This window comes from Pogoniulus pusillus, chromosome 16, assembly GCF_015220805.1.
Source record: "Pogoniulus pusillus isolate bPogPus1 chromosome 16, bPogPus1.pri, whole genome shotgun sequence".
NCBI lineage: Eukaryota > Metazoa > Chordata > Aves > Piciformes > Lybiidae > Pogoniulus > Pogoniulus pusillus.
The window spans coordinates 8,359,890-8,381,874 of record NC_087279.1 but is presented as its reverse complement, the minus strand read 5'-3'; the positions used below and the strand labels follow the sequence as shown (position 1 = coordinate 8,381,874).

General features: G+C 44.8%; 1 protein-coding gene across 1 annotated transcript in view; it reads right to left on the bottom strand.

The window, feature by feature from the left end:
• Nucleotides 1-4,237: 4,237 nt before the first annotated feature.
• IQSEC1 (IQ motif and Sec7 domain ArfGEF 1) overlaps nt 4,238-21,985 on the bottom strand; it is a 379,541-nt gene continuing 361,793 nt past the window's right edge. Inside the window, exons 14-17 of the mRNA XM_064156311.1 lie at nt 17,477-17,638; nt 15,798-15,974; nt 8,654-8,703; nt 4,238-7,138 (exon numbers count right to left, since the gene is read on the bottom strand). Coding sequence (XP_064012381.1) covers nt 6,548-7,138; nt 8,654-8,703; nt 15,798-15,974; nt 17,477-17,638 — 980 coding nt within the window. The 3' untranslated portion in view covers nt 4,238-6,547. The remainder of the gene's footprint in view (nt 7,139-8,653; nt 8,704-15,797; nt 15,975-17,476; nt 17,639-21,985) is intronic.

Here is a 21,985-nt window from a genome sequence, read left to right as displayed (position 1 = left end):
ACCTTCCTGGAGCAGATAACCCCTCAGCTGCTCACAGACTGGTTTAGGTGAGAAGGGACCTTTCAAGGTCATTTAGTCCAACCCCCTGCAGTCAGCAGGGACATCTGCAACTAGAGCAGGTTGCTCAGAGCCCCAAACAACCTGACCTGCAATGGCTCCAGGGATGGGGCATCTCCCACCTGGCAACCTGGGCCAGGGTCTCACCACCCTATCAAACATTTCTTCTTTCTCTCCAGCCTGAATTTCCCTCTATTAGTTTTAAAAAAAAAAATCATTCTGTGATCAACCAGGACTACCACAGGGCTGCTGATTTCAGTCTGTTCCACACAGAACTGCTTTTCTTCAGAAGGAATTAATACCAAACAGATATAGATCAGTAAATGAATCTCATTAAATTACCCTGCAGGTTTTTTTAACCTTACTCTGCCATACTTTTCAGTAGCTGCTAAAAAATGGGCATTCAATGATATAAAGATCTGATAGTATTTAGCACCTTGAGACATGTTTTATTTAGTGAAAAAGTGCCACTGTGGTTCTGAATCACTTAACAAAATCATCCAGCAGCCCTTGCAGCACTTCCAGGACAACAGAGACAATTCCCTCAGTAGCCTCTCCTCCCTTTATGCAATTGTTTTTAACTTTTCAGTCAGACAGCTGGTAGGAAAGTTCTGCACTTGAAATCCATAATGGTCTTCCCCGTGGGCATGTGATGATGTTGCTCATTGCATCATGTCTCCCATCTCTGAATAGTTTAAAAGAAGCTGGCTTAAAATTGAATCTTGGGAGAGGTGTGAGCAGGAACTGGTATTTCCACTTTGGCTCCTGGCTACATGCTGTGGAAGCAATGCAATGTGGTTGAAACAGAGATCACACAATCCCAGCATGGTGGGGGCTGGAAGGGACTCTAGGGATCATCTGGTCCAACCTCCCTGTTAAAGCAGGGACACCCAGAGCAAGCTGCCCAGGATCACAAAGTCCAGGTGGGCTTGGAATCTCTCCAGAGAAAGACTCCAAAACCTCTCTAGGTTTCAGCCTGGTCTCAGTTCAGGCAGGGAGCACCAGCATTTAGATGATTACTTAAGTCTAACTAAGATGATTACTTTGTGATCCTACTTTTAAAATGGATTAGGAAAAACTTTGGATTTGTAACATCTACGTTAAATTAGGGAAGACAAGCTCCTTGTCTGCTCAAAATGCAGGTGTATCAAAATTCTGAACATCTAAAGCAGGAGTAGAAGCACCAGTAAAGAACATCACTGCAAACTCTTCCACTAATGGGATGTTTCTAGGATGCCTCAGCTATCTTCTACTGGGTGGCACAGCTCAGGAGGACAGCACACTATGAATATCTACTGATAAACAGGTACTTACCTACCAAAACCTCACTGATCAAGGTGTACATCTGGAGTTACAGCCAAGGTGGACTATTCCCACAAAATAATTCAAGAATCTCCTAAAACTTCTAGGAAAACAAGCAAACAGAGTCTTTAGTTGAAAGCAATGGCTGGGCATGAGCTTGAACAGGCTCTAAAGCGTACTACCATTCCCCTGAAGCCTAGGAGATGCTCAAATATAAACCACAAATGACTTCACCACAGGTTGCTATCTAAAGTAATTTCAGGACTGTAACATCAATTACCGAGAGGGCCATGCCAGTGTGGAGAGAGCCTTCTGTGGTCTAAAGAGACACAAGAAGTAAACACAGGTCCATGTAGTAAGAGGAGAAACTTACTTGGTTACATCGCTTACTGAAGTAGGATGATGGTTCCCTGCCAGCTGGCGCACAGAAGCACTGAAGACTCTCCGAGCCTGGTTCAAAGGATGGAGGTGACTGCATCCCTGGGGAGGACAAACTTGCAACACTTGAGTCAAGAGCAGCCGGCCATCTGAGCCTCAGCTCCTAAGGCAATGTGATAACCAACAGGTTAATGGGGCCAGCTGGACAGCTCAGTTTAAGAAGGTTCAAAGCCTGGCTACCAATTTTCAACCTTAGAATGCTTTGGTAAACAGCACACTGAAGAGCCTCTTCAGCAATACCACTCAGTGGCTGTAGATCAAAGTGTTGTAGCCATTGCTCTTTATTGTGCTTTGGAACCACATTTCTTTCCAGCACCAACAAACAAAGGCAAACCTGAAGGGAAGGGAGCACAGCCTCCCCAGTACTGACCACTGCTCCCACCAGCTTCTTTTTAATTCAGAGCGAAGACTGACTTCTTGGCCCCTTTGACACAAGCAGCAGCAAGACCTTTGGCCAGGTACCATCAGAAGGAACTTCCTTCAGTTCAAGTCTAGAGGACTGGATTACACAAACTGAGAAGCAGAGAGTTTTAAATGATTTATTTGATTTCTCCACATGATCACAGTTATAAGTTTTACATCAATAGGGTCTGTTACTACTTACAAACAGAATGCATATTAAAATGAAAGCACTCCTCTCTTCCCCAGAGTTACAAAAGGGGTCTCAAGCCTCCCCAGAACAGAAGCTTCTTGTAAGCATAATGGTGGTTGTTGGTTTTTATTTTTTACAGTCTTTAACAGTCTGCATTCAAGACCTAATTCTAACAGTTTAATACAACTCCAAGCTGATTTTAGTTTCTAGCAGGAGATAGGCAACCTCAAATGACTGCAGACTGATAGTAACACTAATTTACACACTATGTACAATTTAGAGAATTCTCTATTCCCCCTACTGGTCCCATTCTCACCACCCCCCCTTTCTCTCTTTCCCAAATTTAATCTCATCATTGGTTCCACTTTTTGTTTGCTTTTGAACCTATATACACAGTACTCCATTTTGCAGGCAAGAAGTGCGATGGTATTTTACAAGGGAACAGCAAAATGCATGCTTTAAACTGCCGAAAACACACAGCTTCATGTGGAACAGCAAGTCAACATCTAGAGAGAGTCATTGTTTAAATATCTGCTGACTGTCTTTCAGCTCATTTTATCAAGAAACAAGAGGCTTCTGCTGCATGCAGTACAGGATGGGAAAATCATTCTACACCGTATGTTAGACTTGGCTTTGTTTTAGCAATACAAGACGCACGTTATATTAGGATGAGCTTGGTTTGCTGTTTTTACATCGGTTTACATTTCATTCTTAACTTAAAAAAGGAAAAATAAAACCCCCAAATAGATATTGTTGTCCCAGAAAAGATTATGGTTTTGTTGTAGCCACACCATCGTTCTCTACGTTTCCCTTTCACTCTGTCCAATCAGCATTATTCTTTGGCCACGTCGGTTATGGGAACAGAGAACCATGGGCACCCTGTGCAGTTCTGTGCCAGTTTGTAATGGGCAATGGCATCTGAGAAAAAGCCCTCTCCCTTCTGCCTGCAGGCTGGGGAAAGGCATTTCCTTAACCACAGGCAATGCTGAAGTACTAAGTGCTTCCCTGCTCTGGCCATGATCCACACCGCTCTAAGCAATGGGTAATCAAGGATGGAGTCAGAGAGGTTTTACTGTGACCCTAAGCAAGCAGCAAAGTTCTCCAGACTTATGGTGACACCAAGACACAGTTGGCTGTTTAAAGTAAGTACAGACATATACAATCTAGCAGAAAAAAATGACAGAAAAAAAGAATCAACTCGGTTTCTCCTCACTGACCTGAAACAAAGAGTTCCAAATACTGTGCTCTTAAAGGACCGGTTTTGTTTCATAATGTAGCCTCAAAGTGCCCTGGGATTGTACCGATGCAATTTCAGGTGCCTGGAGGGCAGGCGTGAATTCCTTCCCTGAGCCTACATGAACCCAGGCATGAATCTGGGGGAGGGGTCTGCCTGCACATTTATGACAGCTCCTGAATACTGAATTGGCTGCACGTGGAAAATCAGTGGTCGAGCGTTTGAACCGTGCAAACTGCAGAGCACTGATATGTACCTCCAAGTGAAATATATGAAGGGGGTTTTAAAACACACAGCAAATTCAGAGCTGGGAGCCTGAACATCTTCAGTGCTCATCAACACAGCCAGAGCCAGATCTTCCCCTCCACTGCTGCCACTCACTCTGTATCGACCCCATACATGGGCAGTGCTACTTACAGGGTGACTCCGTACCTGAAACAAGCCCAGGCTCTGCTACTTGGTGAAGAGGAGCATCCTTACCTCTCTTTTAATTAAAAGATGCAGTTGCTGAAAGATGTTTGGGCCCAAATAGTTCTTTTATCTTTTCTGGAACAACGCATAAATTACAGTTAGACTTGACTATTGGTACAGATGTATGAAGAAAAGTCTACATATTGGAATATGTTATCACTTTTACTTCAACTAATATCAACAGTAACACTGATATATTGTTGCAAATATACAATATGTAGAGTGTAGCCTCACACTACTAACAGTAGATGACATGCAGACAGTTCTACTTTCCCTTATAAGAACAGTATTACATCTTTTAACTGCAAGGAACAGAGCCTCAGGGGAGCCGTGGGAGCCCTCCGAAGGTAAGCTGCAGAATTTAGGACAGTGTGAGTGATACTGAAAGATAAAAATGACTCCTCTTTGTGAGGGGAACTGAGAGCAGAAGGAGCAGAGGGGGGCAAAAAACGTATTGCACAGGTGTGAACCCAACGTGGACAGCTCTAAACAAAAAGGTTAAACTCTAGATTGCTGTATTTGCTGTCTGAGGAGGTTAACAAAGTGCTCGGTTTGCAGCTTTTTCTGCTGGTATTGTGAGATCAATGGGATGAAAGGGACAAAATTAGTCAGCCTCCTCCCCCACCCCCCAGGTATCAGAGATGCCATGAGCAAGCCAATATGAAAAGTCACCCTCTCGTTCTCATGCCTTCCTTACTCCTGACAACAGAAAGTCAGCCAGGCTTTATTGTTCTTACTTTTACCCATCTCACCCTGGACCTTTTTGCTTATCCTCTTCAAGGTTTGCTTTTAGACTTGGTACAGTTTTGCAGCTGTGACTCCTCTGCCTCTACTCTTTAGGTGTAAAGTCCTTGCAGTGGCTCACAACGCTGAAACTACAAAGTAGGCGCCATGTGTAACTTGGTACAGGGTTTGGGGATAGAAATGGTAGATAGGAATCTGCAAGATGGTTTGGTTACAACACGGAAGCAACGACAGCACAGCCTGCTTGTATGTGATGTCTTTGCAACTAACTGGACTATGGAAGTGAGGGTTTGAGCGTAGACTCAGCCTGCTGAGTGCTGGGCACTTTTCAAACTCACAATGTGATGAGTAAAAAATGGTAAAGCCACTTTGTTGCTAGCACATGGCTACATGGAATTACAGACCTTATTCTTTTTAAATATATATTTTTATATATATATATATATATCTATAAAAACCCTAGACTAAATTCTAAAACAAACCTTCAAGTTTTAGAGCACTTCCACTTGGAAACACTCTAACTAGAAATTCAGCTTTGCTGGGGGGGGGTAAAAATGAGGACTTATGGTAAAGAGGAAACCAAGTAGCTGAGAAGGATGGAAGAAGTTTGCCACTTTCATGTCTGAGATGAATGTTGTTGCAGTGTGTACATGCACCTGTTGTAACTCCTCCCTGTGTGCTTGATACAAAAGAGACGTGGATCGTGGAAGTTCACAGTTAGCACAGCCTTTAGAAGTGTCTAAGAACCTGTGTGACCAATGCTTGGAGGTGCCCATGGGTCAAGTTGGTCAAGTCTACATTGCTACGGTATAATTACTGCATCTTAAGGAGTTTGCTTACCTGAAATAGCAGAGCAGTTAGAATATTGGTTACCTTTGATAGTGCCGTGGTAAGAAAACCAGGACTTTATACAGAGCAGGATCTGACTACGACACTGAAACTCTGTGGTACTTGGCACGTTTAGTAGTGATTGCTTAGAAACCTCAGCAAGCCCAGAGGGCTTGGAATGGAAATACTGAAAATGTCTGAGATTTGTTTCTAATATTGAATGGTTTTGGTCTACTCTTTCATACGCTTGATTTCACCTATTATACTGTCCTAGCAAGTAAGTGGAATTCCTTTTGTAAAGTCTATATTGCTAAGTTTTGTGGACTGAAAAAAAAACCAACCCAAAAAAAAGAAATCCTTTTCCAAGCACAAACGTTAACTATACAGTATATATATATATATTTATATGTATATGTATATATTTATATTATATAAAGTTTACTTACGTACTTTCATCAACCATATCAGGTCTACTTAATTTTTTGTGTTTGTTTTGCCCACTGCCAAGAGAAGAGCAAGAACGCCACACTTGGGTCTGTATCTCTTTTTTGCCTTTTTCTTTTTGTTTGTTGTTGTTCTTTCAGAGGTTTAAAGTGTAAAACCTCCCAGGGGTTTGGTGTAAAAGGTAGCTTTACTCAGGAGCAGCAAGCAGCAGGTTTTCACAAGGCAAGTCTGGCAATCAGGACTAACCAAGCTGGTGGGTAAGTAAAACCAGTATCGGTTGCGCTAACCGGGAGGATTTTATTTAGTTAACAGCAAGCCTTAAAGCTCACGCAGCTCCAATTGGCTAGGGGAGATCTGACCACCTTCCTCGGTGCTTCCTCTAAGTGCCTCTGCAACTGCCTTTAAAACTAAGTTACTATCAGGAGGGGCAGCACCTCCTAGACTATTGTGCTGATGCCGCTGTGTTTGGGCTTGGTGCTGGCTGAGCTGGAAGGAGGCGGCGGCGGCGGCCCGTGGTGGTGCTGGGGGTGAGCCGAGTGCCCGGGGTGTGGAGGGGGGTGCGGAGGGTGGGCGTGCGGCGCGTGGCCGTGCGGCAGGTAGGGGGTGTGGGGAGGGTGCGGGGGGTGCGGGGCGTGGGGCACGTGTTGGTGGTACTGGTGGGGGTGCTGGATGTGCTGGGGAGGGTGGTAGTGGTGGTGGTGGTGGTAGGGCGGAGGGTTCTGCTGCATGTGGCAGTACTGCGAGTGGTGGGAGTGCACCTGCGCCTGCGTCTGCCCCTCGGCCGGCCCTGCGTGATGCATGGCGGAAGGATGCTGTGAGTGCTGCTGATGTGGGAGTACTGGAGGGTGCGGAGGTTGCTGTGATGAGCCAGATGGTGGATGGCCTTGGGAAGGTGGCTTTCCCCTTTTACTACCAAATAAGGAACCTAGGAGTGAGGAGGAGTTAGGCATAGTCTGGTGAGGGCGAGATGGACACTCTCGGGTTGATGTAGCTCTTCGGCGCATGTGAGGACTGCTAATGATGGACCCCTAAAAAGAAATTAATAGAAATAAAAATTAAAAAAATCTTAAAATGTTTAAAAGAAAAAAGTTCACACTGATCCAACAAACTCCTCCTTCAGTGCTCACATGGGTGCACTACAGTAAAAGAGTTCTAGGGAAAACTGGACTTTCACCTCCTCTAAAGTTGCCAGCAAGGCAATTGTGTCCTTCTTGGGGTATTTTTGAGCATTAACTGTGGTGGTTTTTTTTTTCCCCCTCTCAGGACTTTTAATATCCAAAGTAGTCTATTGTCAACTTGAAATAAGAAAAAAAAAATGTCACTGCAGAGTAACATGACACAAGACCTAGGAATGGGTTTTTCAAATTAAAAAATAAACCAAACAAAACATTTTTAAATGTAAAAAAAAATATCAACCAACCAACCAACCAAAAATAACCCCAAAGGAAAACATCTTTTACAGAAAAACAAAACAAAAACGAAAACTACATCGAATTCCAGAGTGAAACACCCAGCAGCAAACATTACAGTTACAATTCAGATGGCAAAGCAGTGTTTTAAACTTTGTGAGGGGGTTATTTTTCTGGTAGTTTTTCACTACAGTGCTGCTTCTTCAAGCCTACCTCTGAAATGGAAGTGTTCAATGGAACCACACCACTTTTGTCACTAAGGTTTCTAAGGTGGTTGTGTTCTTCTGACCTGTGGTCCAGTGGTTGCTATTGTTTAGCCTGGGATGGTATATTTAGTTTCTGGCAATTTTGGGGTGAGGGGGAGGGGAGGATGGGGGAAGGGTGAATTATAGTGTTTAAAAAGAGCTATGGGACATAACAGTACTTTGGCAAAGTGTGCTAGATCAGGAACTGCAATCTACCTAAAGCAAACACAAAAAAAACAAACCACAAACCCAAAACCAAACCAAACCAAAACCAGAAAGAGAAAAAGAAAAGAAAAAAAAATCTGCAAGCTGAATTCAGAGACATGAACAGTATATATAAATGGTTTGAAGATGAATGAAATCTCATGAAATCCACATTGAATTCACCTGGCTCAGAGTTTCTTTGTAGTTGTTTTTTTTTTCCTCCCATGCCCTATCTGTGCAATTCCATGGTGTCATGACTGCAGACATTGAGCAATTGAACTCGAAAAAAGAAGCAATGGGAATGGTCAAGCATGAAAAGTCGAGAGTTGTAGCTAAATATATCAAACAGCAAGGACAGTGGACTTGGTGACAAAGAGCAAGTGGGCTTTTAAAGCTGGGACCATACTGAAATGGTGGCAAAAGGACACATCATATTCATTTAACCATGCTTGCAGGAACAAAGGGAACAAGGTTAGCTCAAACCAAAAAATGGCATCGGTCTAAACAAGCTGTCAGTGCTTTTTAAGCTGAAGAATACGGAGTGAGTAGCCTAGGCATGCATTTTGTTTGAGGCAGGCAGGTTATATGTTAGAAGAAAAAAGAGCAAAAAAATATATGTATATAAAAGAAAGGTTTGAAATGCACATCATCACATCCAGCTAGACATCAGGAACTTCCTACTTACTTCCATATTGCTGTCTAGCGATCCTGCACTGCTGCGTCGCCCACGCTTGCCTGCCCAGGACATGCAACACCAGAGATTAGAGACTGAGACAAGACCCGGGTGAAAAACAACTGCTCCCCCTCCATCACTAGAGGAGTCTCTACACCCAGCTAGGGGGGCTCAGGGAACTGGTACAGCAGCTACCAAGGCAGAAACTTCCATCGTTAAGGCCATTAGTTAGGTCAAGTTTCTGTACCTGACAGACTCGGAGCAGGGGCTGTTGTTGTGAAGCAACTCTGGTTAGCAGGGGGTGATGTTTTAATGGGCACAACTCTCAAAACACGTGGATTTTTATCTAGACTTAGCAGTACCGTGATGATGTTGGCCACAACAATGCAATTTCCTGCAATCTAGTTGTCTGTGAAGCTTCTTTCACTTTCATATATACATATATATATGCTACCAGATATACTTGGGGGGTGGTATTAACTTAAATAGAAAATTTAATACTGGCATATCCTGACCTTGGGGGGGAGGGGCAGAAACCAGTGAGGGGCATTGCTTTCATCAGTTCATTTTCAGAACCTCAGTGGATTTCATAGAATCTTCTTTCATGAGGTTTAGAAGAAACTAAACTTAATTTTTTTATGATGTTTTTTGAGCAATCCATCTGGACTCTGTCTTGACATTATGGCCAGGTTTTGTTTGTTTAGCTGTGCAGTGCTTTATAGAATCATAGAATGGCCTGGGTTGGAAGGGACCTCCGAAGGTCACCCAGTCCAACTCCCTCTGCAGTCATCAGCAGGGATATCCTCAACTAGATCAGGTTGCCCAGAGCCCTGTTGAGACTCACTTTGAATGCCTCCAGGGATGGGGCCACAACCACTCCCCTGGGCAACCTGTTCCAACGTTCCACCACCCTCATGGTGCAGAACCTGTTCCTAACATCCAATCTAATTCTGCTCTGCGCTAGTTTGAAGACATTGTCCTGTCACTGCAGGCGTTTGCAAACAGCCTCTCTCCATCCTTCTTGCAGCCCCCTTCAGGTACTGGAATGCTGCTATTAGGTCTCCCTGATGCCTCTCTTTCTCCAGGCTGAACAACCCCAGCTCCCTCAGCCTGTCTTTCAGCCTGATGGATTTGCTCTTCAATCCTCCAAAATGCCAAAGACATTCACCTAAAACTACAGAGGATATATCTGCCTGTTTGCCTAAAGAGCCTGAATACTTCAGTGGCTATACACAGGATCTCAGATTGTCTCACTTCACAGGAGAGAAAACAGCACACGGCTGCAACAGGAATAGGTGCTTCCAAAGCCTTCATTGCCAGCATGTGCAAAGCTAACCTTGCAAGGGGCTGCCAGCTTCCTTAAGCTTCTCTAACATCTGCATGGCTTTAGAAACCCCACTTTCCTCAAGGCTTTCTCCCTTCTTTCCTATCAAATATCAAAGACAGTCTTCACTCTGCATTGATACACTGCTGCCTTCAGGATCTTCTGTTGTAACAGGTGGTTTTGGGGAGGAATGTGGAGATCTCAGCATCATTGTGAGCCATATATCCCCATCTGCAGAAGCCCAAAAGCCACATGGTGTGAGAGTTAAAGAGAAGAGCTTTAGGACTGGTTTGTCAGTGGGATTTCTGGGAGATTCACCCTTACTTCTTGGCATACTCCCTCAGACCAATTCAGACTATCTATAGCATCACAGACTGCTTTGGTTTGGAAGGGGCCTTTAAAGGGCATGTTGTCCAAACCCTATGCAGCGAGAGCAGGGATATCTGCATCTGCCCCATCCAACCTCACCTGTAAAGTATGATCTAAAAATACCACCTATTGGATCCATAACCATGACTTTGACCTGGCTGGTCATGGGATGCCATCCTGCAACCTGCATTTCTCTTAAGAGTCATGGTTCTCTTTAGACCACTGTAACATTTCCCCCTCTCTCATCTCCATGGCTTACTTGCCAGTACAAACCCCCTTACACTGACAAACTTGAGGGGCAGGTGTCTCTGGTCAGGCTTGACTTCATTTCACTGGAATCTTGAACAACTCCCTTGACAAACTCTTTGCCTAAAGCTTGGTTTCAGCCTCATCAAATCCATAACTGTGCTACCTTATGAACCCCCCAAGAAAAAAACTACTTTCAGTAATCCCTTGTTTTTACTTCTGGTCAGGCTTTGCTATTTTTCTGCTCTGCTAAGGGCATTAGTAGTGATTAACACCCAAATCACTCTTGCCTGCTGATAGAAAACACAAATGGAGAGAGCCATCTCTGAACGTAGCAGTCAATATCACAAACACAGACTGACAGCTGCCACCAGTCATTAAGTGTGGCCAAAAATGAAGGAAAACAGGAAAATTCAATGTCTTTTGCATAGGGCAAAGCCTGTGATAAAATAACCATAAGCAGAGGATATACACAGTGTATATGGACAGAGACAGATGGAGTTCTGCTTGGAATCACTTCAGGGCAAAGAAGGACTAGCAAAGCCAAGAGCAAACAGAAACCCTCCCTGCACATGGCTGTGATTTCCCTCAGACAGGCACCACAATAACGAGGTTTGTTTGTTTGCTTAAAGCCAGACAAAACCCAACTCTCTACTGACCTGGAGTCTGATACCACAGGTGTTAAACAAACCCTCTGGAGCCTTCCCCCAACAACGAAGAGGTGGTCAGACAAGGCTGCTCCCTTTTCTTGGAGCTGCAATCTCCTCTCAAGTGTTTGTCTAGAGCTGCAGCATTCACAGAACCACAAAATCCTAGCATGGCAGGGGGCAGAAGGGACCAGCCCAACCACACTGCTAAAACAGGGGCACCCACAACAGCCTGCCCAGCATCACAACGGCCAGGGAGTTTGGGATCTCTCCAGAAGAGGAGACTCCGCAACCTCTCTGGGCAGCCTGCTCCAGGACTTAAGGATCATCTAGTACCAATCCACCTACGATGGGCAAGGGCACCTCCTACTAGACCAGGCTGCTTAAGGCCTGGCTTTCAACGTTTCCAGGCTTGGAGACTCCATAGCTTCTCTGGACAACCTGTTCCAGCGTCTCACTACCCTCACCACAGGGAAGAATTTCTTGCCAATGTCTGACCTAAATCCAGCTTCTTCCAGTGTGAAGCCATCACCTCTCATCCTGTCATTCCAGACCTTTGTCAAAAGTCCCTCTCCAGCTCTCCTCTAGGCTCCCATCAAACATAACAACAGTAACAAGAGAGGAGACAGGGAAAGTTTTCATTTGAAAGCTCTTCTAATAAGGGAGAAGATGCCTGCAAGTCTCCTCTGTCCTACGGATGCAGGAAAATCTGCAGGAGAGGAGGGAGAAGATAACTCAATAACCTTGGCTGCAGAAGGCGAGGAGGAGCCAAGGAACTGTACAGCCTGACTGGACAGAGAAAGGGATTCTGGAATCCGAGTGAACTCAGAGACTTTCCAAGGGGCTTACATTGCTGAGACCCTCCCCAATATTCTCCATCACACTTGGGGTACAGGAAATTGTGACAAATCCATGGGAGGATTGTTAAAAACAGAACACAACTGTTTGAAAAGCTGAGGGTTGCCAGCAGACTCTGCACAACATCCAAACAGAATTGGTTTCCTTCTGGAACCACTTGATGAGGTTGTTTTGTTGGCTTTTGTAATTTTAGTAGCCTCCACTGGTCTGTGATTGTTTTGAGCTAGCTCAGGAGACGATGCGACAAGCATGACTGATCTTAATAGCAACCATGATGCCAGCCTGCCCTGCTGTGCAGTTTGCAGCCTTACACAGGTATGCCAGTTGGGTATTATCTCAGCAAACCATCCAGTTACAAAACAGGGCAGGCTGCCAAGTATTATCCCTCCCTGACAAGTTAGGGATAGGGAGAATAAAGCTTGGTTTCCACAGGTGCTCACCACTGTAAACTCAAAGTGAAAGCACTGGGTCCTCAAGGCAGCAACTGAAAGCCACTGGAGTTCAGACTGACCAGCATATGGTCAATCAAAAACCCTGCGAGCCACAGTCTCATCCTCCAGTGCTCTGCTTGAGTGTCTAAGTGATTCTTCCCACTTACTATGTGGCATAATCACAGACTAACAGACTGGTTTGGGTAGGAAGGAACCTTTAAAGCTCATCCAGTCCAACCCCCCTGCAGTCAGCAACTAGAGCAGGTTGCTCAGAGCTCCAAACAACCTGAGCTGCAGTAGTTCCCAGGGATGGGGCATCTCCCACCTCTCTAGGCAACCTGGGCCAGGGTCTTACCATCCTCTGTGGGCAAAAAAAATCTTACTTGTCTTTAGGGAATGCTGGGACTTCACACATCCCACATCTTTCTGTAGGCTTACTTATTGTGTAGTGGTAAATGGTGAATTGTCCAAAAACCAATTGGAACCCATAAAACTCAGCTTTAATAGCATCAAAACTTGTCTGTCTTCTCCTATTTTTATGTAAGTTAAGAATTTAAAAGTCTGAGGCAAATAAATTCAGTTCTTCCCTGACTGAAAATAACTACTTTTCTTCTAAGAAAAATAAAGCAGTAATTACTGTTACCATATTCACATCTTGAGCCAGTTGGCTGCCACATTCTGCTTTGTATTCCATGGATAAAACTGTGAATCCACAACAAAGTTCTCCTGAAAATTGAGGGACCTTTATTCACATTCTTTTTGCAATTAGGATTTCAGCAACTGGGGCAATTTCGTGGGAGAACAACCAGCAGGAAGTGATCCCTGACAGAAATCTTGCCTTCCTTTAGGGAATACAGCTTAGGAGTCAGAATCCCTCAGGGATTCAACATTCATTAGGTCTAAGAAGCTTACGAACTCTCTTGTCTAAGAGAAAAATTCAAAGTCATTTCCTACAGCCATCACTGACTACTGATACCTGGTAGGGAGTCAGGGTTTGCTCACTTAAATCGTTTTGTCATACCCCTGTGCCACCCAAAAACTCTTCAGTCACATTTCCCCTTCACTGCTTAAATATTGTAAAGCTTGCCCTTGGTTTTTGCAGTTTTCACTGGACAATTATCCACCTCACTGCAGAAATATGCAGTCAGGCCATGTTCTTAGGGTCATTAGGTTTATTTCTGTTTGCATGGAGAATGGAGCTCCATAAATCTCTGCTTCCACCAGGCCTTTTCCTACAGAAGGACACAGGTGCACACACAGTCCCACTACTCCTGTCCCTCCTCCTTGTTGATCCTTTGTTTCACCTGCAAAAAAGACTTGAGGCAGCCTACCTCAGTACTCTGCAACAAGTATTCAGGACTCTGTAATAACCTCCCGTAACTACTGGGATGCAGCACCTTGCTAACTGCAGGAACATCCTTTGGCTGTCTAGGAATCATCTCTCCCACATCTAAAACAATTTCAGCCTCGCATGCAAGCTCTTCCCTGAGGAAAGGCAAAACAGACAAGGGATCATCTTGTTAAAATGACACCAGATAACAAAGCAAATCACAGGGATGGAATTCCCCCAGTCAGTTGCACTGCACAAGACCAAACAGAAACTCTCCATAATTCTCAACTCCAAGTTAAAATTAAGTTTAGTTGGGTTTAACAAACTGCTTGATAAACCCTGCAGTCTGTGAGTGATTTCTGCTTTTTTGCTATGGACAAAGGTTATTTTCAGGAGTAAGCATGCCAGTTCCAGGCATGCCCTGTGGAAACGTGGTATGTTTTCATGATTACAAATCCTTCTTTAGTGCATAAAACCCGTAACAGGAATTTACACACATGGCAATGATTGGAAGACAGGGATGAAAAAGTCCCATGGGATGCAAAACCCAAAAATGACTCTGAAATCACAGGTGTGGATACAGGTACCCACTGAACTCACATATTCAGCAATATGGTAGTTCTCACTCCAATGAAATAACAAACAGAGTGATGGAAGTATCCTCAAATCTGAGAGATAATAGTGGTGAAGACCTAGTGGCTTGATCTAAAATCCACCAAAGCCAGCCAAGCACCAACATTCTGCTTCAGCCCGATTTTGGATCAAGGCCCTAGGTTGTTTTAATGCAGCAAATGGAGATAAGTATGAAAGCCTAAAGAGAGAATAAAAGAATTGAAAGAGCTCACTCTCTACAGATCAGTATGCACAGACAAATATCCACAAAACACAGACTATCATTTCAGCTCACAACAGGTTTACTGCAGCATAGCTAAAATCTCTTCTTTAAACAAGGACAAAGCTAAAGTGATGCCTACTACCCAAGATACAAGTAGGGTTGGAATTATGACTGCGCTGGAAAGCCCCACTGCAGGTAAAGGACCAGATCAGAGTTGTAACACAGCCTAGGAGCTAAAAAAAAAGAACTAAAAAGGCACATCTCTAGTTGCTGCTAACTCCAGAGGTGCTTTCTGAGCAGTAGGCATGGCGTTCAGATACAGCTTTTGGCACTGAAGGAGGTTACTACCAGTGGTAGTCTGCCAGTTCTGTGTTACTGAGGCAAACTGAAAACATCCCAAACTTGCTCTGGCTGAAAAAAAATCACACCCCAACTCCTGTCCTAGAGTCCTCAGCTGTACTAATCAGTGACTAAATCTTAAGGCAGAGCTTGTGGGCTCTCAGTACTCTTGCCCACTAGGCCCTTCCTGTGAGAGACTGGCACCAGCATTTCACAACAACCTCTTCTGCAAGAGTTGGGAACTGTGCTTTGAGCGATGAAAAGCTAAGGGAGCACTGGGGACAGGCTGTGTCTGGATCACATAGCTCTAGGCAGAATTTAGCAGGGCTTCACTCAATTTCATTCATCAGTGAGGTAACACAGGTACACTTGAGCACAAAATGCACAGAAAGCGGTCGTTACACACAGACCAGTTTCTTTTCTTTTCTCTCTAAGCCTAGAGTATGGAGGGGAAGAAGCAAAGGGGAAGAAAAAAAAAGAAGAAAGGAAAACTAAGTGGGTTACTCCTAGCAGGAGCCAATCACTATTTTATGGAACACTTACAATTTTTCCTCTGTCTTCACTCTCCTTTAAAAGTCTATATAGCAATCTACAACGGTTTAAATGCTTTCAAACAGTGGTGGCTTAATAGAACAAGGGTAAAAAAACAAACAAGAAATTAAACACCGACTATGAAAGAGGAGGTACTTCAAGTGTCTGCAGTTTCAGCCTGGCCAGGTGTGGAAGGCCAGCGTGAGCGTGCAGGGCTGCGAGCAGGGGCGGGAGGGCAGCGCTTACCTGCTTCCGACAGGTCCCGCAGGGAGCTGCTCAGTGCGCTTCTCTTCAGCCCCTCCCCGCTGGCGTAGCTGTCGTCCAGGCAGGCTCTGTTCAGCGTCCCGTTGCCAGAGTCCTTCTTCAGGCTGGAGCACTGAGACATGCTCGGACGCACCACGCCTTTCTGCTTCTCTAGCTCAGCTGCAACAGGGAACGGTTTTGCAGTTTGCATTTACTGCTGCTAGGCAAAGCGGCGGCCGCGTCCCGCTCCTGGGTGTGGGCATGCGGCACCGCCAGGAGGAGGGAAGGCTGCGCAGCCACCGGGGCACAGAGCGACTTCAGCAACTTCGATAAGGGCAAGGGGAGGCTCCTGTGCCGGGGGAGCCACAATGCCCTGCACCGGGACAGGTGAGGGGTGACTGCTGAAAAGCAGCTCCACAGAGAAAGACCCGGCAGTGCTGGTGCACAATGACTTCCCCTGCACCGGGACAGGTGAGGGGTGACTGCTGAAAAGCAGCTCCACAGAGAAAGACCCGGGAGTGCTGGTGCACAGTGACTTCCCCAGGAGCCAGAAACATGCTCTTGTGGCCAAGAAGGCAAATGGTCTCGTGGGGTGCATGAAGAGTGTGGACAGCAGGACAAGAGAGGTTCTTCTCCACTTCTCTCTGCCTTAGTGAGGCCACTTCTGGAGTACTGGATTCAGTTCTGGGCTCCCCAGTTCAAGAGAAACAGGGGAACTACTGGAGAGAGTCCAGCGGAGGCTACGAAGATGCTAAAGGGCCTGGAGCACCTTTGCAAGGAGGAAAGGCTGAGAGCCCTGGGGCCAGAGGGGATCTGATCAATGCTCAGCAACAGCTAAAGTGTGGAGAGCAAGAGGGTGGGGACAGACTCTTTTCAGTGGTGCCCAGTGACAGGACAAGGGGCAACAGGCACAATCCGGAAGGTTTCATCTGAAGATGAGGAGGAGAAAATTCCTTGGTATGAGGCTGCTGGAGCCCTGAAGCAGGCTGCCCAGAATGGTTTTGGAGTCTTCCCTGGAGGGAGTCCAAACCCCTGACCACTGTGACGCTGGGCAGACTGCTGTGGGTGCCCTGCTTTAGCAGGGGGGTTGGACTAAATGATCTCCAGACTTTCCAACTCCACAATGCAGGATTCTTAGATTTTGGCACTGATAAATGCCAGAGAGGAATTTCACCCCCGTACTAACAGCTTTATATTACACCACAGAGGGCAAAAGGCTATTCCTCTCTAGGAGATACAGAAGATAAAATTCTATGTTTAGACACTCACCTCTAAACACTGTGGCTATTCAATTGAGAAAATACAGGAAAAATCAAGAGGGAACCCAAGGGAAATTCAGTGGAACTTATTTAAGGGCCACATTTCAGAGTGATGTAAACCATCCCTGAAATTCTTACTGTAATTGATGCTACAAATTACATATCTATCTCCATTGCTATTTGGAATCTGTCTAGTCTATATTTTGACTGCAGTAAATAACAGTCAATGAACTCAGCAGAGGCTGAAGGTCTCACTGAGTTTTTCCTCTTTCTGGAACCCAAACCATGGAAAAACCTCCACATTATTGCCTCGAACTTTTATAGAGTTCTGCTGGGTTTGATCCACATTCAACATTCAAGATCCATATCCACATTCCAGTGACTAGCTGGAAAATGCTGCATTCCGTGTACCTTTGTACTTACACTCTATTCTGTGCTTTTCCATCTCCTGAACCTCTGCAATGGACTCCCTCAGATCGTCTGTAAACTTCTTCCTGTCCTGAGGATTTGGTGCATTGAAATTTATTAGCACTTTGATATCTGCTCCTGGAACAGCTGACGTGAGTCGAATGCCATTGGGATAATCTGGAAGAAAAGAGTCAAGAAAATCTAAGCTCTGGTTACTGTGATTGCTTTTGCCTTCTATGAAAAGCAAACAACCTGAAGGCTTTTTAGTAATATTACCATAGAGAGGACAAAGTCTAAAGGCACAGAATTAGAATCTGAAGGCACAGAATTAGAATGAAAAGCCTTGAGAGATACACTGGAACTGCATCACTATCAAGGCACTGATTAAATACTGAGACACAATCTTTATGTAGCTGTTACCCTTAAGGTACAAGGTGCAATGGAATCTTAGAATCATGGAATAGTTTTGTCTGGAAAAGCCCTTTAAGATCATCCAGTTCAACCATTCTCTAACTCTGCCAAGGCTGGGACTAAACTGTGGCCCTCAGCACCACAGCTCTGCGACTCTGATACACCTCCAGGGATGGGAACTCAACCACTTCCCCAAGAAGACTGTTCCACTGTTACAGAACCCTTCCAGGGAAGAATTTTCTTCTAATGTCCAACCTAAATCTCCTCTGGTGCAACTTGAGGCCATTTCTTCTCATATTAAAGAAAAAAAATCCCATGAAAAAAGTACAAATTTTGTTTCATGGATCAGATCCCACTACCTACCTAAGGCATAATTATGTCCACAGTGCAACTGAATAAAGACTCCCTTGAATGCATCTGCAGCACTAGAAACCACTTTATACTTCTAACTTGACTTCTGCAGAAGACAAATACATGCCCAGTGCAGCTTTTAGCATTGCCCATGAAACTGTGTCCCAAGGAAATGAGATCCTGAGCAAGTAAAAGGGCTGGGGGGGGTTCACACTCCACAGCCCACATTCCCTTTTGGCCCACATTGTGGATGCCTTCACAATACAATAAAAGGCAGATTTTCCAGCAAACTCTCTTTGCCTCTTTTCTAGCTGCACATCTGAGAATGCAAATTTGCACAGCTGGTCAACAGTCTCTCCTGGTTGAGAGAGAAGGTTCATTTCCAGACAGAAAGCTTACAGTGCTGATGTGTTCTGCTGCAGAAAACAGCATCAGCCTTTGCTTGAAGTCAGAACAGGCTGTCAGAACACTTTAAACCATGCCTCCTAACTCCCTGTGTTTTCTTTTATTTCACTGCCTGACCTCACTGCTTTGATAAAGCTCTCAAATATTTACTCAAGTGTTCGACCTGAAGTTCAAGTGCTGCCAAGTGCTAAAATTTCAGTCCCCCAAGAAGCAGATGATGTAAAGTAGGTCTCTTGCCTCACTGCCATTAAGGTTTCAATGAGACTTAAAACACTGAGAAAAGGAGATGCTCACTTCCCAGCCAGAGGTACAGCTTAAAGCAAGGGGAGTCCATACACTGTTCTATGGTGAAAAAAGGTGGCCACTGTCACAAGCCTCAGAGAGCACAAAGGGGAAGGAGGAAGCAAGAATTTGGGGCTTCTGCCAGGGTCTGATATCAGTGTCTTGCACAAAGGGAATCTTCTCAGTGTTCATCAATATCTAAGGTGAAGGACAAGAGGAAGGGGTCAGACTCTTTTCAGTGGTGCCCAGTGACAGGACAAAGGGCAGTGGGCACAAACTAGAAGCTAGGAGGATCCATCTGAACAGAGGGAAAAAAATCTTCACTTTGAGAGTGATGGAATCCTGGAACAGGCTGCCTAGAGAGGTTGTGAAGTCTTCTGGCACACCTCAGAGTAGCTTTCCAATATTTGAAGGGGGTTACAGGAAAGATGGAGAGGGACTTTTTATGAATGCATAGAGTGACTTCCAACTAGAAGCAGTTCAACTTAGAGTAGACATGAGGAAGAAATTCTTCCCCCAGGAGGGCGGTAAGGCACTGGAACGTGTTGTGGAGGTTCCAAGCCTGGAGGTGTCGAAAGCCAGGCTGGATGGGACCTTGAGCAATACGGTCCAGTAGGAGGTGCCCCCTGGCAAGAGGTTGGAACAAAATGATCTTTAAAGGTCCCTTCCAACCCAAACTGATGTACGATTCTCTGGAGAGATTCCAAACCCACCTGGGCAAGATGCTGTTGGTGCTCTTGCTTTAGCAGGGGAGATTGGACTAGATGATCTCCAGAGGCTCATTCCCCCCATGCCATGCTGGGGTTCTGGGATAGCTGATCTGCTTCTGCTGACCACAGCATCTCCTTTCAATTAAAGACGACAGCTGCCTCAAGCTGCCTGCAGCTGCTGCTGTGGCCATTTGGCTGCATTCTGAACAAGTGCTACGGAGGTAATGTGTGGAGAGCTTGGGATCACCTCGTGTACTGTTTGAACACTGCCTCTGGACATGCAGCAAACAGCACTACAAAGTGCAGCCCCTGAGGAAAAATGAGGATCGTTGGTAACCCCAAAGAACAGATTTCCTCACACTAAACAAATACAATTATTTCATGTCCAGAGATACTTCTCTGCATCCTATTGATCATCAGGAAACACAGAATCACTGGTTTCAGATAGACTCTCTCAGAGGGGACTTGCTTGCCCTCCAAGATTTTGGCAGTGATTTTGGCAGTAAATGTAAAATACACTTCCCATGTGGCCTGTTTACTTCCTCAAGATATATGACATCACTTCCCCTCTTGGAACTCATCCATCCCTCAGTGTGAATGGCTTCTAGTGCTAGAGGCCACTTCTTCTGCCACCAATGCCAACCACATTGTTCAACCTCAACCAATAGTTTTGTTGCTTCTGCTTCAAGAACACTAATTTCACTGACTTGGAGGCAGCTGATTGTGACAGCTCCTACACACAGATGTACCGATGGCTTGGGCTGAAATAACCTAAAGCTTGCTGGGGACAGGGGAACCAGGGATGGGAGTGGGACAAACAGGAGGGGAAGATGACTTCTTCCTGCATTCCACCTAAGAGGCACTCAGAGAAGTACAATCCACTCTGATTCACCCCAGTGAATGCACCTCAGGAGCCTAACCACGTCCACTGAAGTGACTCAGTTAAAATGGCTGCAGTACCCTGGGAGGAATCCAGCCCCTTTGCTCCTACTTTGACTACAGCTATTTTTATGTTTACTTGAATCAAGTGTTTCTACTTAGCATGCTTATGAGATTTATTTATTTTTACCATTTATTTAACTTGACATCAGAGGGATTAGCTACCCTTCTATTTTTAACAGAACCCAGGATAGAAATATTTGGCTTTCCTCTCCAAGAATGAATTTTACATCTCATGTGTGCATGAATGTCTGTGCATATTAATAAACTGCTGCTATAAGCTCTACAAAACCTCTCCTTCTCAAACATCCAGGTGCTCTGACTCAGTAACAGCCACTTCTTTTGAGTGAGAGGAGCACTGGGGCACGTTTTCAAGGACAGGGGCAAACTAAAGAGCCTTCCACAAGAGGAAAGCAGACAAACTACTGAATGTCACACTGGGCTGCATCCAATTTCTCATGAAGGTCAGGAGGAGTGCTTTGCAAGCCAAGGAGTCAGGTCAAATACACTGTCTTGACACCCTGTGTACAAACAGCTGTGCTCTGCTGCCCCTGATGCTCTGCATTTAAAATCAGGACATCAGCAAGATACTTGCTTTTTATTGGGTTTTTGTCTGCTAAGACTAAGCCTGACAAGTATTAAAGATATAAAGAATATTGGATTGATGCAGATTACAACTGACAGAAACAAAACCTGTCAGAAAATAGAGACTTTAATCCGATCTCTCTGCTTGGTATTTAGATTTGAAAGAATGTAGATTACCTTGAGATGAGGTTAAGAGAAAAATCAGGAAAGGAAATTAAATAGAGCTTGGAATTATCCAGATCATTGTAATAGTTACTATTTACTAGCATACATTCAACTCCAGCTAACTCTGCCATTGACTCAGAAGAGATACAACCCATCTGTAATTCTTTGCAGCCATTTTACTCTTTCCAAGTGGTCACAAACCACACATTTGGCTACATCTGGCTACAACTCAAAATACCTATCAGCAGCCTTGCTGTTTCTTGTCCTGACACTGTCTTGTTTTCACCTTCAAGGTCAAGTCAAATTCAGAGCAATGTTATTCCTAAATTCAAAATCAAGTCTTGGCCATCCCTTTCATTCACATAATGTATTATTTTACTTATAAATTAAAATTATGTGTCAATGGAAATGGATCAACCACAAGGCTGGAGCTTCTCTCCTATGGGGACAGGCTGAGTTGGGATTATTCAGTCTGGAGAAGAGAAGGCTCCAAAGAGACCTTATTGTGGCCTTCCAGTATCAGAAAAGGGCTACAAGGAAGCTGCTGAGGGACTTTTTAGGATGTCAGGTAGTGACAGGACTGGGGGCAATGGATCCAAGCTAGAGGAGGGCAGATTTAGATCAGATGTTATGTTCTTCACCATAAGGGTGATGAGACACTGGAGCAGGTTGCCCA